Source organism: Salvelinus alpinus, chromosome 1, assembly GCF_045679555.1.
Source record: "Salvelinus alpinus chromosome 1, SLU_Salpinus.1, whole genome shotgun sequence".
NCBI lineage: Eukaryota > Metazoa > Chordata > Actinopteri > Salmoniformes > Salmonidae > Salvelinus > Salvelinus alpinus.
The window spans coordinates 61835881-61851872 of record NC_092086.1 but is presented as its reverse complement, the minus strand read 5'-3'; the positions used below and the strand labels follow the sequence as shown (position 1 = coordinate 61851872).

Here is a 15992-nt window from a genome sequence, read left to right as displayed (position 1 = left end):
GGAGCATGCCCAGGCGTTGTAGAGAGGTCATACAGGCACGTGGAGGCCACACACACTACTGAGCCTCATTTTGACTTGTTTTAAGGACATTACATCAAAGTTGGATCAGCCTGTAGTGTGGTTTTCCACTTTAATTTAGAGTATGACTCCAAATCCAGACCTCCATGGGTTGATAAATTTGATTTCCATTGATCATTTTTGTGTAATTTTGTTGTCAGCACATTCAACTATGTAAAGAAAAAAGTATTTAATAAGAATATTTCATTCATTCAGATCTAGGATGTGTTATTTTAGTGTTCCCTTTATTTTTTTGAGCAGTGTAATTGAATGCACTTAGCAAGGCAAGAGCCAAGCAGTTTTGTTTTGCAGAGATTTCATTTATAGCGCATCTTAAGATTTTGTAGCACCACTTTGTGCCGAAGTCTGTCTGAAGTGTGGCAGCATGAATTGGTTGTTCATTACCGAGTTAGATGACCCAGGCCCCCGCCGGTCAGCGTAGATGCTGATTGGCCTGCCCCAATCAAAGGTCAAGCCTCATTGGGTAATTTTAAAACTGTTGCGTTCGGAGTGACATCATTAACACCCCTGAGCTGTGGACCAATAATAGAGCTAGAGCTGTGGTACGGAACACTACAGGCTCAGCATGATAGAATGACTGAGTGAAGATTCTAGAATAGATTGCACTGCTGCAGACTCCAGAGCTTGGCCTGTGGTGATGACTCATTGGTTTAAAATGGTTATTATGGTTGCATAATGGTTGTTGTTTGTATGAATGAGATTTACTGTGTTAGAATTTACTGTGGCAACTATGAAAAGTGTAAATACATATAAACGTTATAGTTCATGGAAGGCATTGACAATGTAATAACATGCAGCGTGATGATTTTATAAGGAAATGCAAATGATGCTGTCGTGAATTAGATATTGGTCTGGCAATAGAGGCATTGTTATGGTGTCTGTTTTAGGCCTATACCTAATAGAGGCTTGCGTGAATTTACATAACCCATGGGAAAGGTAAGTCCACCACAAATATCCTCTTCCAATCCCCTCTGCTGTGTGAAAAATAATATTGTTACCTCACCGTGCCTTGCTGTCTACCTTACAGTAGGTACCTTAACTAGCCATGACGAGCCTAGATTACTAGGTACTTCATTAAATGTGTTGTGTTCAGTGAGGTATCCTGTGTAAAGTGGTGCCCCCGTTATTAGAGGTGTTGTGTCTATCCTGGTGTCTTGTGTAATGTGGTGTCCTCTCTCTGTCTCCCCGTACAGGTGCCTCTGAGGCTCATAGAGAGTGTGGAGAGCAGAGACATGTTCCAACTGCACATCATCTGCAAGGACGCCAAAGTCGTCAGGTAAAGAGAAAATTCCTACTTTATATCTACGGTACCTACACTGGCTTGTGACAAACAACTATTATTAGGACTTATTGATAAATGGATATCTTGTGCTCCATGAATCATTGTTTTTTTACATGATCAAAAATAGGAATTGTTTTCATAAGTCTTTTTTTCAATTAAATTTGATTGACATTAAGCACAACATGATATTTCTTGACACAATGTATAGGTTTAATTCGTAGTGGTCTTTTTTGATAGGCCTATGCCACAATATTTCTGCTAATGGGAAAACTAGATCCTTTGTTATTGCAAAAGTTGAAAAAGAGATGTCATGAAGTTGGCTTAAGAACATTTTTGACTCAAAACCACTTAAGATCCTTTTTTTTTGCCCGCCCCTCTGGAAACCTCTTTTTCAAAGCTAAGAATCCGGATCCGGTTCTGTGCATGTGTTATTTTACACACACATAGCTGCTGCTCACAATCCCCCTCCCTTCACGTTTCACTCTTTACTCACCCTCTTCTGAAAAGACTGAAATTTCAAGGAATCAAAGCCAATCTATGCACTGCAGCCCACTTCTCTCCTATACAACTGTAGTGTTGCTGGCTCACTTTGACAGCCTGTCTGGCATCTTCTTCACAGAGATGCAGACATCAGAAGTGTTCCCACCTCTTTGATTGTGATGGCTTTATATCCTGCCTGAGGAGCAGATGTGATGTGGTACGGCCCAGGGAAACACTCAGAGCACTCATGAGAATATAGAATCATAGAAAAATCTCCATGTTGGAGAGCACTCATTATTACCCGTTTGTGAACTACTGTAAGAGAGAATATAGGCCTACATACAGTAACTGTATACCACCCTCACATTCTGTCCAATTAAGATGACTTTCAAAACAAACTTGTCGGACAATATGTGATAATGTAGGCATAACCCATGGCTATGTATTATCTTTTAGTCCTTGAACATGTTTTGCCTAAGAATAATAATAGATAATGTACACAAACCATAATAATATGGTGAAAGCATGATAATGGTGTTGAAGTTGGTGGCCATCCTCTGATTTTCCATCCTATGTGTTTGTGTTTTGTTATCTACTCAGATGCCATTTCTCGACATTCAAGCAGTGCCAGGAGTGGCTGAAGCGTCTGAACCGGGCCATAGCCCACCCTGGCAGGCTGGAGGATCTGTTTGCCTTGGCCTACCATGCCTGGTGTCTGGGGGGCAGCGCAGACGATGAGGACCAGCACCTACACCTCTGTAGACCAGGTTAGTGTCAGACATGTACACACACACATGCACACACACACGCAGATTAAAACCCTGAGGCCTCATTATTGTTGCTTTACCTCTCTTTCCTCTTTCTCTCTGTGTAGGTGATCATGTCCGTCAGAGGCTGGAGATGGAGGTGAGGAGGATGGGCTTCGACATGCAAAACGCCTGGAGAGTGTCCGACATCAACCTCAACTACAAGTATGATACACACAAAAACACGTACACACGGCCCCCAGTCTCAACACAGAGCGGGAAGATTGATGATCAAACAACTGCCTCATCGCAGTGCACGCTAACCAAGGTCGCCAGGTGCACGGTGTTTCCTCCGACACATTGGTGCGGCTGGCTTCCGGGTTGGATGCGCGCTGTGTTAAAAGAAGCAGTGCGGCTTGGTTGGGTTGTGTTTCGGAGGACGCATGGCTTTCGACCTTCGTCTCTCCCGAGCCCGTACGGGAGTTGTAGAGATGAGACAAGATAGTAACTACTAACAATTGGATACCACGAAGTTGGGGAGAAAAAGGGAGTAAAATTCCAACAACAAAAAAATTATATTATAATAAAAAATATTTAAAAAACTGTCTCATCAAGCCAACACTCACACCTTAGCTAGCTAGCCCACTCTCTCCTAAGCAGGTACGTCTAACATCTGTGCTGTTAAATAGTCCCAGACTCGTTTGCGGAGCAGACTGGGTGGGGAGAGTGACTCAGATTTTCAAATAGCGTTTTCTTCGCCAGTCAGTGTTTAAACTCTCTCTCTGTTGCTGCTCAGCTCTTGATAATCTGTGTGACAGGTCTATGGGGGAGGGAGAGGGGGATACGAGGGGAGGGAGGGAGAGGGAGATACAGGGGGAGGGAGGGAGGAGGGAGGGAGCGAGGGAGGGAGGGAGGGAGTGGGGAGAGACGAGGCGAGAGAGAGAGAGACAGGGATTAGGCGGAGGGGTAGAGTAAGAGTCGATGTCATCCCTGTGACAGACTGAGCTCTCTCTCTCTCTCTCTGAAGGACAGCTGCGCAATGGGGCCCGGGGGAGGGGGGGCTTCCATCTGTCTGTTCCTCTCCTCTGTCTGACACTCACCAGTCACGTCGCACACACATCACACACACATTTCTGTGTATGTCTGTCTTGCACTGAGACATACATGCAAATCATACAAACATTTCTGTAGACCCATCTCTAACACACTTACACACGCATACATATTTAACATAACTTTCACAATTGCACTCACACACTTGAAAATACATTAAAAAGTGTCTGAGGCCTGTGTGTGTCCTCTGCTGGGTAGGTAAATAAGTAAATTAATCTGCAGTATGCTCTGAGAGCCACAGTGTCATGCTCTCGCTGTCTCTCTCACTCTGTCTCTCTCTCTCTTGTTGTCTTCTCTGAGTGTCCTGCTGAGGGGGACAGACACACTGGAGGAACGGGTAATTTAAGCAGGCCGGAACCTGCTGGGGATACATGACTCAGCACAACACACACACACACACACACTGAAACACATACACACTCATATCTACCTGGAGCAGACAGTAGAGAGCGACTGCAGGCTAGGATAGAGATTGGAGGGGGAGAGAGAGAGAGAGAGAGAGAGAGAGAGAGAGAGAGAGAGAGAGAGAGAGAGAGAGAGAGAGAGAGAGAGAGAGAGAGAGAGAGAGAGAGAGAGAGAGAGAGAGAGAGAGAGAGAAAGAAAGAGAGTGCGCAACAGTGATGGGCAAACTAGAGGAGATGGTGTAAGTGCTGGAGGGTCAGAATAGATGATAGAAAGATTTAATAGGGGATCAAGAGACAGCGGGCCACTGAATATCTCTGTTACAGCAGGGCTTGGAGTTGTCGATCTCACTTTGGATATTTTATCTGAGAAATAAAAGCCCTCTCTCACTAATACTCACCTAAATAGTAGCCAACAGTCTTGATGCACTACGTTGATAATTACCCTGCTTTGCTGTGCATTTTAGTCAGTGGTAAATTAAGTACATTCTCCCTTTCCTATACGTATAAATCTACAGTCTGCAAATGTAATGGAGGTGATTTGATTAACTATACTTGCTTGATGAGTAACCTTGCCTGAGAGCTGAAGACTTGTTAGATGCCTAGAATTTAAATCAATGGGTCTGACAACTTTCCGAATGCACTGTATAATAAACGTCATAATCTGTATAACCCTAACCTGTCCTCTCATCTTCTCTCCTGCCAGGTTGTGCTCCAGCTACCCCCAGAAGCTGCTGGTGCCAGTGTGGATCACAGACAAGGAGCTGGAGAGTGTCGGCTCCTTCAGGTCCTCCAAGAGGATCCCTGTGGTGGTCTACAGGTACACACAGGACACACACACCATAACGTACACACACACATCATACACACACACACATCATACACACACACCATAATGTACACACATACACATGATACACACCATAACGTACACACACATCATACACACACACACACACACCATAACATACACACACACACACACACACACACACACACACATCATACACCCACATCATACACACACACTCACCATAATGTACACACACACATCATACCATACACACACACCATAACATACACACACGCACATCATACTCACACACCATAACATACACGCACACACACACACATCATACCATACACACACACCATAACGTACACACATCATACCAAACACACACACTATAATGTACACACACACATCATACACACACACCATAACGTACACACACACATTACACACACACGATAACATACACACACACATCACACACACACACACACACACACACACCATAATGTACACACACACATCATACACACACACCATAACGTACACACACACACACACATCATACCATACACACACACCATAACGTACACACACACACACACACATCATACCATACACACACACCATAACGTAGACACACACACATCATACCATACACACACATCCGCCATACTACACACAAACACGTTGTACATTTTATTCAATTAGCAGAAGCTCTTATCCAGAGCGACGTACAGTTAATGCGTTCATCTTAAAGGATCGTTTTTGTTCTATTGATGTGTAACAGAACTATTCGCCCTTCAAGAAGACAGAAATACAGCTGGTATGAGTTTTGCATCATATGTTTAGGTAACTAGGTGAGGCAACCACATATCACAGACATAGTAAGTAAAAAAAATCTCAAATGAGCAGCTATCAGCAAAGTCAGTGCTAGTAAGAAAAGACAAGCGAGTGTTCTTTTCCAGAAACACAAGGGGCTCCTGAGTGGCGCAGGGGTCTATAAGGCTGTATTCAGGCTAAGGCTGAATCCAGGCTGTCTAAGGCTGAATCCAGGCTGTATCACAATCGGACGTGATTAGGAGTCCCATAGGGCGGCGCATAATTGGCCCAGGGTCGTCTGGGTTTGGCCGGTGTAGGCCGTCATTGTAAATAAGAATTTGTTATTAACTGACTTGCTTGGTTAAATAAATAAAATCGTTTATTTTGTATTTGTTTTCTGGGGAGGGCTACTTTGTAAAGCGTTTTTCAGGCGTCTTTGTAAGACTGGTAGGCACTCAGCTGCCCTGATGTTAGGGGGAAGCTTGTTCATTTACATTACATTACATTTAAGTCATTTAGCAGACGCTCTTATCCAGAGCGACTTACAAATTGGTGCATTCACCTTATGATATCCAGTGGAACAACCACTTTACAATAGTGCATCTAACTCTTTTACGGGGGGGGGGGGGGTTAGAAGGATTACTTTATCCTATCCTAGGTATTCCTTAAAGAGGTGGGGTTTCAGGTGTCTCCGGAAGGTGGTGATTGACTCCGCTGACCTGGCGTCGTGAGGGAGTTTGTTCCACCATTGGGGTGCCAGAGCAGCGAACAGTTTTGACTGGGCTGAGCGGGAACTGTACTTCCTCAGAGGTAGGGAGGCGAGCAGGCCAGAGGTGGATGAACGCAGTGCCCTTGTTTGGGTGTAGGGCCTGATCAGAGCCTGAAGGTACGGAGGTGCCGTTCCCCTCACAGCTCCGTAGGCAAGCACCATGGTCTTGTAGCGGATGCGAGCTTCAACTGGAAGCCAGTGGAGAGAGCGGAGGAGCGGGGTGACGTGAGAGAACTTGGGAAGGTTGAACACCAGACGGGCTGCGGCGTTCTGGATGAGTTGTAGGGGTTTAATGGCACAGGCAGGGAGCCCAGCCAACAGCGAATTGCAGTAATCCAGACGGGAGATGACAAGTGCCTGGATTAGGACCTGCGCCGCTTCCTGTGTGAGGCAGGGTCGTACTCTGCGAATGTTGTAGAGCATGAACCTACAGGAACGGGTCACCGCCTTGATGTTAGTTGAGAACGACAGGGTGTTGTCCAGGATCACGCCAAGGTTCTTAGCACTCTGGGAGGAGGACACAATGGAGTTGTCAACCGTGATGGCGAGATCATGGAACGGGCAGTCCTTCCCCGGGAGGAAGAGCAGCTCCGTCTTGCCGAGGTTCAGCTTGAGGTGGTGATCCGTCATCCACACTGATATGTCTGCCAGACTTGTTCCACAGTTTGGGTGCCAGGACAGAGATGAGCTTAGACTGGGATGAGCGGGAGCCAGCCCCTCATAGTGGTGGGAGGGCCAAGAGATGAGCGGTGGCAAAACGGAGTGCTCAGGTTGGGGTGTAGGGTTTGAACATAGACTAAAGGTATGGAGGGGCAGTTTCCCTTGCTGCTACGTAGGCAAGCAGCAGGGTCTTGAAATGGATGCGAGCTTCGAGTGTGAGCTAGAGGAGAGTGCGAAACAGCATGGGAGAACTTGGGATGGTTGAGAACCAGGCGGGCTGCGGTATTGTTGCAGGGCTTTGATGGCTGAAGCGGGTAAGCTTGCAGTAGTCCAGACGGGAGAGGTCAAGTGCCTGGACATGTACCATGTCCGGTGTGAGGAAGGGGTCGTACTCTACTGATGTTGTAGAGCATGAACCGGCAGGAGCGAATCATTGCTCATAGAACGACAGGGTGTTGTCCAGGATTATGCCCAGGTTCTTTGCACGCCGTAGGGTTGGGACACCGTAGAGTTGTCAACCATGATAGAAAGCTTTTGGAGCTGGAAGTCCTTCCTTGGGAGGAAGGGCTGCTCCGTCTTGTCCGTCTTGTAGAGTTTGAGGTGAGGGGCCAACATCCAAGCTGAGATGTCTGCCAGGCACGCAGAGATACGTGTTGCCACCTGGATGTCAAAAGGGGGTAAGGCAGGAAGGAGGAAGAAAAAACTGAAGAAAACACACTGACACATTTCAAATATCCTCACCATACCACACCTAAGTAGCAACACATTCCAAACAATGATAATTTGACTGTTGACCTGCTCTGTTTTTTTATTGTATGTCTACTTATGGTTGGTCCCCGCTCTCTCTCCTGCCGTCCCACCAGGCACCAGAGGAACGGGGCAGTGATCGCCCGTTGCAGCCAGCCAGAGATCAGCTGGTGGGGCTGGAGAAACACAGAGGATGAATACTTGGTCACCTCCATTGCTAAGGCCTGTCTGATGGACCCAGGGGCCAGGGTCACCTGTGGGGCCGCAGCCTGCAGCCGGCCCCGAGGGGAGGGCCCAGACAGCTCCGACAGCGACTTTGGTAAGGCTGACAGAGCTTTATTATTTGACCTTTACTATACCTGATAAGTTGCCTGATAAGTTGCCTATCCTACATTCTCTTTTTTTTAATATATATATAATTTCTTTTACCCCCTTTTTCTCCCCAATTTCGTGGTATCCAATTGTTAGTAGTTACTATCTTGTCTCATCGCTACAACTCCCGTACGGGCTCGGGAGAGACGAAGGTCGAAAGCCATGCCGCACTGCTTCTTAACACAGCGCGCATCCAACCCGGAAGCCAGCCGCACCAATGTGTCGGAGGAAACACTGCACCTGGCGACCTTGGTTAGCGCGCACTGCGCCCGGCCCGCCACAGGAGTTGCTGGTGCGCGATGAGACAAGGATAGCCCTACAGGCCAAACCCTCCCTAACCCGGACGACGCTAGGCCAATTGTGCGTCACCCCACGGACCTCCCGGTCGCGGCCGGCTGCGACAGAGCCTGGGCGCGAACCCAGAGTCTCTGGTGGCACAGCTAGCGCTGCGATGCAGTGCCCTGGACCACTGCGCCACCCGGGAGGCCCCTATCCTACATTCTCATATGAAAAAATCTCACAGCGCTTGCTTTAGCAGCTCTTTCCAGTCTTTTGAAACCAGTAGGAATGATAACTTGTTTATGGACAACTGTAGCCGTTTCAGCTCATTCAGTTTGCACTGTCCCAAAAACAACCCCAATTAGATTGATGAGAACTAGCTATGAAGACATAAGTGCCTGGGAATATGCCATTCTCAATTAATACATTCACATTGGCGTGCAATTATGTCTGGTTCACACACACACACACACACACACACACACACACACACACACACACACACACACACACACACACACACACACACACACACACACACACACACACACACACACACACACACACACACACACACACACACACACACACACACACACACACACACACTCCTCGCCCACATACATTGTGGCTGGACAGAGGATAAATTGTCGTCAGTCAAGACCGGATGTGTATGGGCAAAATTGCTGTGGCTCTCTTGTTTGTTACCTTGTTTTCATGTTGGAGGCCAAGAATGTGGGGCCCATTTTGGGAGTGACTGTTCCCTCTCTCTTCCATTCACTTTGTGTGTAAATGACTGTGACATGCAGATGGGAGAACAACGGTGGGCTGCACACTGTCTACACTCTCCAAGTTTCTGTCTCGACTCTTCTAGTTAGACAGCCCCTAAGCTTTGAGCTCGTTGAGTTTCTAAACAACACCACTGTTCTAACTGAACACACAATATTGGCTTCTCTTCACAAAAAATGGACAGCGGGACAGGAGTTGGAGCCTGTGAAAGGACTACCCCTTTTCAGAGAGTGAACTAAAGGCTAAACGCACCCCGAATCTATTCCCATGACTTTTCTGTTTTGAGGGGGGTAACATGGAGTAATAGAATTGACTTCCTGAATGCCAGGACATTGATTCAGTTGAGTGGGAGAGGGATAGCCTGGTCCCAGATCAGTTTGTCCTCAATTGCCAACTATAGGAGTGAGTTGACCATATGAGTTGGCTATACTGCACAAACAGATCTGTGAACCAGACTAGACAGACATGCAGTACAGAGAATGTTGACTTAGTCTAAATGGCAGGCCATGTATTGACTTGGGCGGGTGAGAGATTGAGGCTAGTAGCTCTGGTCCACTGTGAGTAATGACTCCATCTGAGGTGTCTGCTGGCATGATGAGGCCCTGCCTAGCAATCACAGTTCCCTAGCAATGTTGCTGTCCCCCTTCGTTGTGGTAGCTGTTACTGAGCGATGCTGCAGTGGCCATCATCAGGAGGAGATATTGATCGTCTCAAGGGGACGAGCTGAGAGCTGAGCCAGCACTATTGTTCATCATGGCCCTGTTCCTAACACTCCTCTCTCTGTTTATCCCCAGTCCATCCCCTGTCGCTCTTGCTCGCTCTCTCTCTCACGCTCTCTCACCCTATTCCATCCCAAAATCTTTCATGCTCTCTACCTGTCCACCTCTTCCCTTTCTCTTTCCCTCCATCTCTTAATCTCTACCTGTTCCCTGTCAACATCTCTCGTTCCCTCTCTCCTATGCTCCATCTCTCGTTATCTGCCTGTCCCCTAAACACACCACCCCATCTCTCTCTCCCTCCTGACTCTCCATCTGTCATTCTCTTTACCTCCCTCTACCTCACATCTCTCATTCTCTCTACCTGTCCCCTATCTGGACCATTCCATCTATATTTTTCTCTTCATCCCTCATTCTGCCTCTACCTTCCCCCCACACCACTAAAACTGAAATCTAAATCCTCTCTCTCTCTCTCTGCCTCAGACTCCTCTCTGACAGGATGTTCAGGCCCTGATGCCAACGCTGCGCCACAGAAGCTTCTCATTCTCGACGCCCGCTCCTATACCGCTGCAGTGGCCAACCGCGCCAAGGGAGGTGGCTGCGAGTGTGAAGGTCAGTACACCAGGCCTGGAATTTTAAGAGGTGCCCTATTCTGCTAGGGCACCAAGACCATTAACCAAAATATCCAATTAAATTAATTGGAAAAACAAAAAATAAGTTTAATTAAACGTAGATAAATAATTTGCCTACATGTCAAAGTATAGGTGATAGACTATGTGTATTGGCTACAGCCTCTTATGTCCACAAAGATACTGACATGAGGGAGGCGCCAGAAAATGTAGTCAAATTTTGAGACTTAATTACTTACAGTGCCTTCGGAAAGTATTCAGACCCCTTGACTTTTTACACATTCTGTAAGGTTACAACTAGAGCTCGACCGAGCAGATACTGAATATTGGACGACCAAAAAAAGCAGATACCGATTAATCGGCCGATTTTTACAGTGGGGAGAACAAGTATTTGATACACTGCCGATTTTGCAGGTTTTCCTACTTACAAAGCATGTAGAGGTCTGTAATTTTTATCATAGGTACACTTCAACTGTGAGAGACGGAATCTAAAACAAAAATCCAGAAAATCACATTGTGTGATTTTTAAATAATTAATTTGCATATATTACAACAATACTGAATGAGCAATGAACACTTTTATTTTAACTTAATATAATACACAAATAAAATCTATTTAGTCTCAAATAAATAATGAAACATGCTCAATTTGGTTTAAATAATGCAAAAAAACTGTGTTGGAGAAGAAAGTAAAAGTGCAATATGTGCCATGTAAAAAAGCTAACATTTAAGTTCCTTGCTCAGGAACATATGAAAGCTGGTGGTTCAATATTCCCAGTTCTTCAATATTCCCATTTAAGAAGTTTTAGGTTGTAGTTATTTAAGGAATTATAACGCGTCAACGATTAATCGGTTGACCTTACAACCTTATTCTAAAATTGATGGATTAAAGAAAGAAAAAATACTCATCAATCTACACACATTACCCCATAATGACAAAGCAAAACCAGTTTTTTTTATTTTGCTAAAAAACATTATAAGTACATATTCATAAGTGTTCAGACCCTTTACTCAGTCCTTTCAATAAGCACCTTTGGAAGCGATTACAACCTTGGGTCGTCTACAAATCAAATCAAATCAAATTTTATTTGTCACATACACATGGTTAGCAGATGTTAATAATTGCGAGTGTAGCGAAATGCTTGTGCTTCTAGTTCCGACATTGCAGTAATAACCAACAAGTAATCTAACCTAACAATTCCCCAACTACTACCTAATACACACAAGTGTAAAGGGATAAAGAATATGTACATAAAGATATATGAATGAGTGAATGGCATAGGCAAGATGCAGTAGATGGTATAGAGTACAGTCTATACATATGAGATGAGTAATGTAGGGTATATAAACATAAAGTGGCATAGTTTAAAGTGGCTAGTGATACATGTATTACATAAAGATGGCAAGATGCAGTAGAGGATATAGAGTACAGTATATACATATACATATGAGATGAGTAATGTAGGGTATGTAAACATTATATTAAGTGGCATTGTTTAAAGTGGCTAGTGATAAATTTTTACATAATTTCCATCAATTTCCATTATTAAAGTGGCTGGAGTTGAGTCAGTATGTTGGCAGCGGCCACTAAATGTTAGTGGTGGCTGTTTAACAGTCTGATGGCCTTGAGATAGAAGCTGTTTTTCAGTCTCTCGGTCCCTGCTTTGATGCACCTGTGCTGACCTCGCCTTCTGGATGATAGCGGGGTGAACAGGCAGTGGCTCGGGTGGTTGTTGTCCTTGATGATCTTTATGGCCTTCCTGTGACATCGGGTGGTGTAGGTGTCCTGGAGGGCAGGTAGTTTGCCCCCGGTGATGCGTTGTGCAGACCTCACCACCCTCTGGAGAACCTTACGGTTGTGGGCGGAGCAGTTGCCGTACCAGGCGGTGATACAGCCCGACAGGATGCTCTCGATTGTGTATCTGTAGAAGTTTGTGAGTGTTTTTGGTGATAAGCCGAATTTCTTCAGCCTCCTGAGGTTGAAGAGGCGCTGCTGCGCCTTCTTCACAACGCTGTCTGTGTGGGTGGACCAATTCAGTTTGTCCGTGATGTGTACACCGAGGAACTTAAAACTTTCCACCTATTCCACTACTGTCCCGTCGATGTGGATAGGGGGGTGCTCCCTCTGCTGTTTCCTGAGGTCCACAATCATCTCCTTTGTTTTGTTGACGTTGAGTGTGAGGTTATTTTCCTGACACCACACTCCGAGGGCCCTCACCTCCTCCCTGTAGGCCGTCTCGTCGTTGTTGGTAATCAAGCCTACCACTGTAGTGTCGTCCGCAAACTTGATGATTGAGTTGGAGGCGTGCATGGCCACGCAGTCGTGGGTGAACAGGGAGTACAGGAGAGGGCTCAGAACGCACCCTTGTGGGGCCCCAGTGTTGAGGATCAGCGGGGTGGAGATGTTGTTACCTACCCTCACCACCTGGGGGCGGCCCGTCAGGAAGTCCAGGACCCAGTTGCACAGGGCGGGGTCGAGACCCAGGGTCTCGAGCTTGATGATGAGTTTGGAGGGTACTATGGTGTTAAATGCTGAGCTGTAGTCGATGAACAGCATTCTCACATAGGTATTCCTCTTGTCCAGATGGGTTAGGGCAGTGTGCAGTGTGGTTGCGATTGCATCGTCTGTGGACCTATTGGGTCGGTAAGCAAATTGGAGTGGGTCTAGGGTGTCAGGTAGGGTGGAGGTGATATGGTCCTTGACTAGTCTCTCAAAGCACTTCATGATGTTGGAAGTGAGTGCTACGGGGCGGTAGTCGTTTAGCTCAGTTACCTTAGCTTTCTTGGGAACAGGAACAATGGTGGCCCTCTTGAAGCATGTGGGAACAGCAGACTGGGATAAGGATTGATTGAATATGTCCTTAAACACAACAGCCAGCTGGTCTGCGTATGCTCTGAGGACGTGGCTGGGAATGCCGTCTGGGCCTGCAGCCTTGCGAGGGTTAACACGTTTAAATGTTTTACTCACCTCGGCTGCAGTGAAGGAGAGCCCGCAGGTTTTGGTAGCGGGCCGTGTCAGTGGCACTGTATTGTCCTCAAAGCGAGCAAAAAAAGTTATTTAGTCTGTCTGGGAGCAAGACATCATGGTCCGCGACGGGGCTGGTTTTCTTTTTGTAATCCGTGATTGACTGTAGACCCTGCCACATACCTCTTGTGTCTGAGCTGTTGAATTGCGACTCTACTTTGTCTCTATACTGGCACTTAGCTTGTTTGATTGCCTTGCGGAGGGAATAGCTACACTGTTTGTATTCGGTCATGTTTCCGGTCACCTTGCCCTGGTTAAAAGCAGTGGTTCGCGCTTTCAGTTTCACGCGAATGCTGCCATCAATCCACGGTTTCTGGTTTGGGAATGTTTTAATCGTTGCTGTGGGTACGACATCGTCAATGCACTTTCTAATGAACTCGCTCACCGAATCAGCGTATTCGTCAATGTTGTTGTTGGACGCAATGCGGAACATATCCCAATCCACGTGATCGAAGCAGTCTTGAAGAGTGGAATCAGATTGGTCGGACCAGCGTTGAACAGACCTGAGCCCGGGAGCTTGCTGTTTTAGTTTCTGTTTGTAGGCTGGAAGCAACAAAATGGAGTCGTGGTCAGCTTTTCCGAAAGGAGGGCGGGGGAGGGCCTTATATGCGTTGCGGAAGTTAGTATAACAATGATCCAAGGTTTTACCAGCCCTGGTAGCACAATCGATATGCTGATAGAATTTAGGGAGTTTTGTTTTCAGATTAGCCTTGTTAAAATCCCCAGCTACGATGAATGCAGCCTCAGGGTGTGTGGTTTCCAGTTTACAAAGAGTCAGATGAAGTTCGTTCAGGGCCAACGATGTGTCTGCTTGGGGGGGAATATATACGGCTGTGATTATAATCGAAGAGAATTCCCTTGGTAGATAAAGCTTGGCACACCTGTATTTGAGGAGTTTCTCCCATTCTTCTCTCCAGGTCCGCTCAAGCTCTGTCAGGTTGGATGGGGAGCGTCGCCGCACAGCTATTTTCAGGTCTCTCCAGAGATGTTCAGTCGGGTTCAAGTCTGGGCTCTGGCTGGGCCACTCAAGGACATTCAGAGCCTTGTCCCAAAACCACTCCTGCGTTGTCTTGGCTGTGTGCTTAGGGTCGTTGTCCTGTTCGAAGGTGAACCTTCACCCCGTCTGAGGTCCTGAGCACTCTGGAGCAGGTTTTCATCAAGGATCTCTGTACTTTGCTCCGTTCATTTTTCCCTCGATCCTGACTGGTCTCCCAGTCCCTGCCACTGAAAAACATCCCGACAGCATGATGCTGCCACCACCATGCTTCACCGTAGGGATGGTGCCAGGTTTCTTCCAGACGTTGCGCTTGGCATTCAGACCAAAGAGTTCAATCTTGGTTTCATCAGACCAGAGAATCTTGTTTCTCATGTTCTGAGAGTCTTTAGGTGCCTTTTGGCAAGCTCCAAGCGGGCTGTCATGTGCCTTTTACTGAGGAGTGGCTTCCGCCTGGCCACTCTACCATAAAGGGGTGTTTGGTGGAGTGCTGCAGAGATGGTTGTCCTTCTGGAAGGTTCTCCCATCTCCACAGAGGAAGTCTAGAGTCAGAGTGAGCAAAGACCAAGGCCTTTCTCCCTCGATTGCTCAGTTTGGCCGGGCGGCCAGCTCTAGGAAGGGTCTTGGTGCTTCCAAACTTCTTCCATTTAAGAATGGAGGCCACTGTGTTCTTGGGGACTTTCAAAGCTGCATAAATGTTTTGGTACCCTTCCCCAGATCTGTGCCTCGACACAATCCTGCCTCAGAGCTCTACGGACAATTCCTTCGACCTCATGGTTTGGTTTTTGCTCTGACATGCACTGTCAACTGTGGGACCTTATATAGACAGGTGTGTGCCTTTCCAAATCATGTCCAATTCATTTAATTTACCACAGGTGGACTCCAATGAAGTTGTAGAAACATCTCAAGGATGATCAATCGAAACAGGATGCACCTGAGTTCAATTTCGAGTCTTATAGCAAAGGGTCTGAATACTTATGTAAATAAGGTATTTCAAGTTTTTTATATTTAATACATTTGCAAAGCGAAAAACCTGTTTTCGCTTTGTCATTATGGGGTATTGTGTGTAGATTGATGAGGATTTGTTTTTCTTTAATCCATTTTAGATTAATGCTGTAACGTAACAAAGAGGAAAAAGTCAAGGGATCTGAATAATTTCCGGTACTGTATATTGGCTAAACTCCAGTCATATTTGACAAAAATAATGTATTATAACCCCCTAGAGTCCCCCCAATCTAAGTAACATAATAAAAAAAATCCCATCAAAATCCGTCAATTTCAGCTAGAAATATGTTTT

The 15992-nt window shown here is 46.2% G+C and overlaps 1 protein-coding gene across 4 annotated transcripts in view; it reads left to right on the top strand.

Annotated features, from left to right (window-relative positions):
- Window positions 1-15992, top strand: part of LOC139582816 (phosphatidylinositol-3,5-bisphosphate 3-phosphatase MTMR4-like) — a 115800-nt gene that overhangs the window by 85911 nt on the left and 13897 nt on the right. For all 4 annotated transcript variants that reach the window (XM_071413189.1, XM_071413180.1, XM_071413206.1 and 1 more), the window contains 6 exons: window positions 1272-1354; window positions 2441-2607; window positions 2715-2811; window positions 4807-4920; window positions 8008-8210; window positions 10531-10659. In XM_071413189.1, the coding sequence (XP_071269290.1) occupies window positions 1311-1354; window positions 2441-2607; window positions 2715-2811; window positions 4807-4920; window positions 8008-8210; window positions 10531-10659 (754 nt within the window). In that variant the 5' untranslated portion in view covers window positions 1272-1310. The remainder of the gene's footprint in view (window positions 1-1271; window positions 1355-2440; window positions 2608-2714; window positions 2812-4806; window positions 4921-8007; window positions 8211-10530; window positions 10660-15992) is intronic.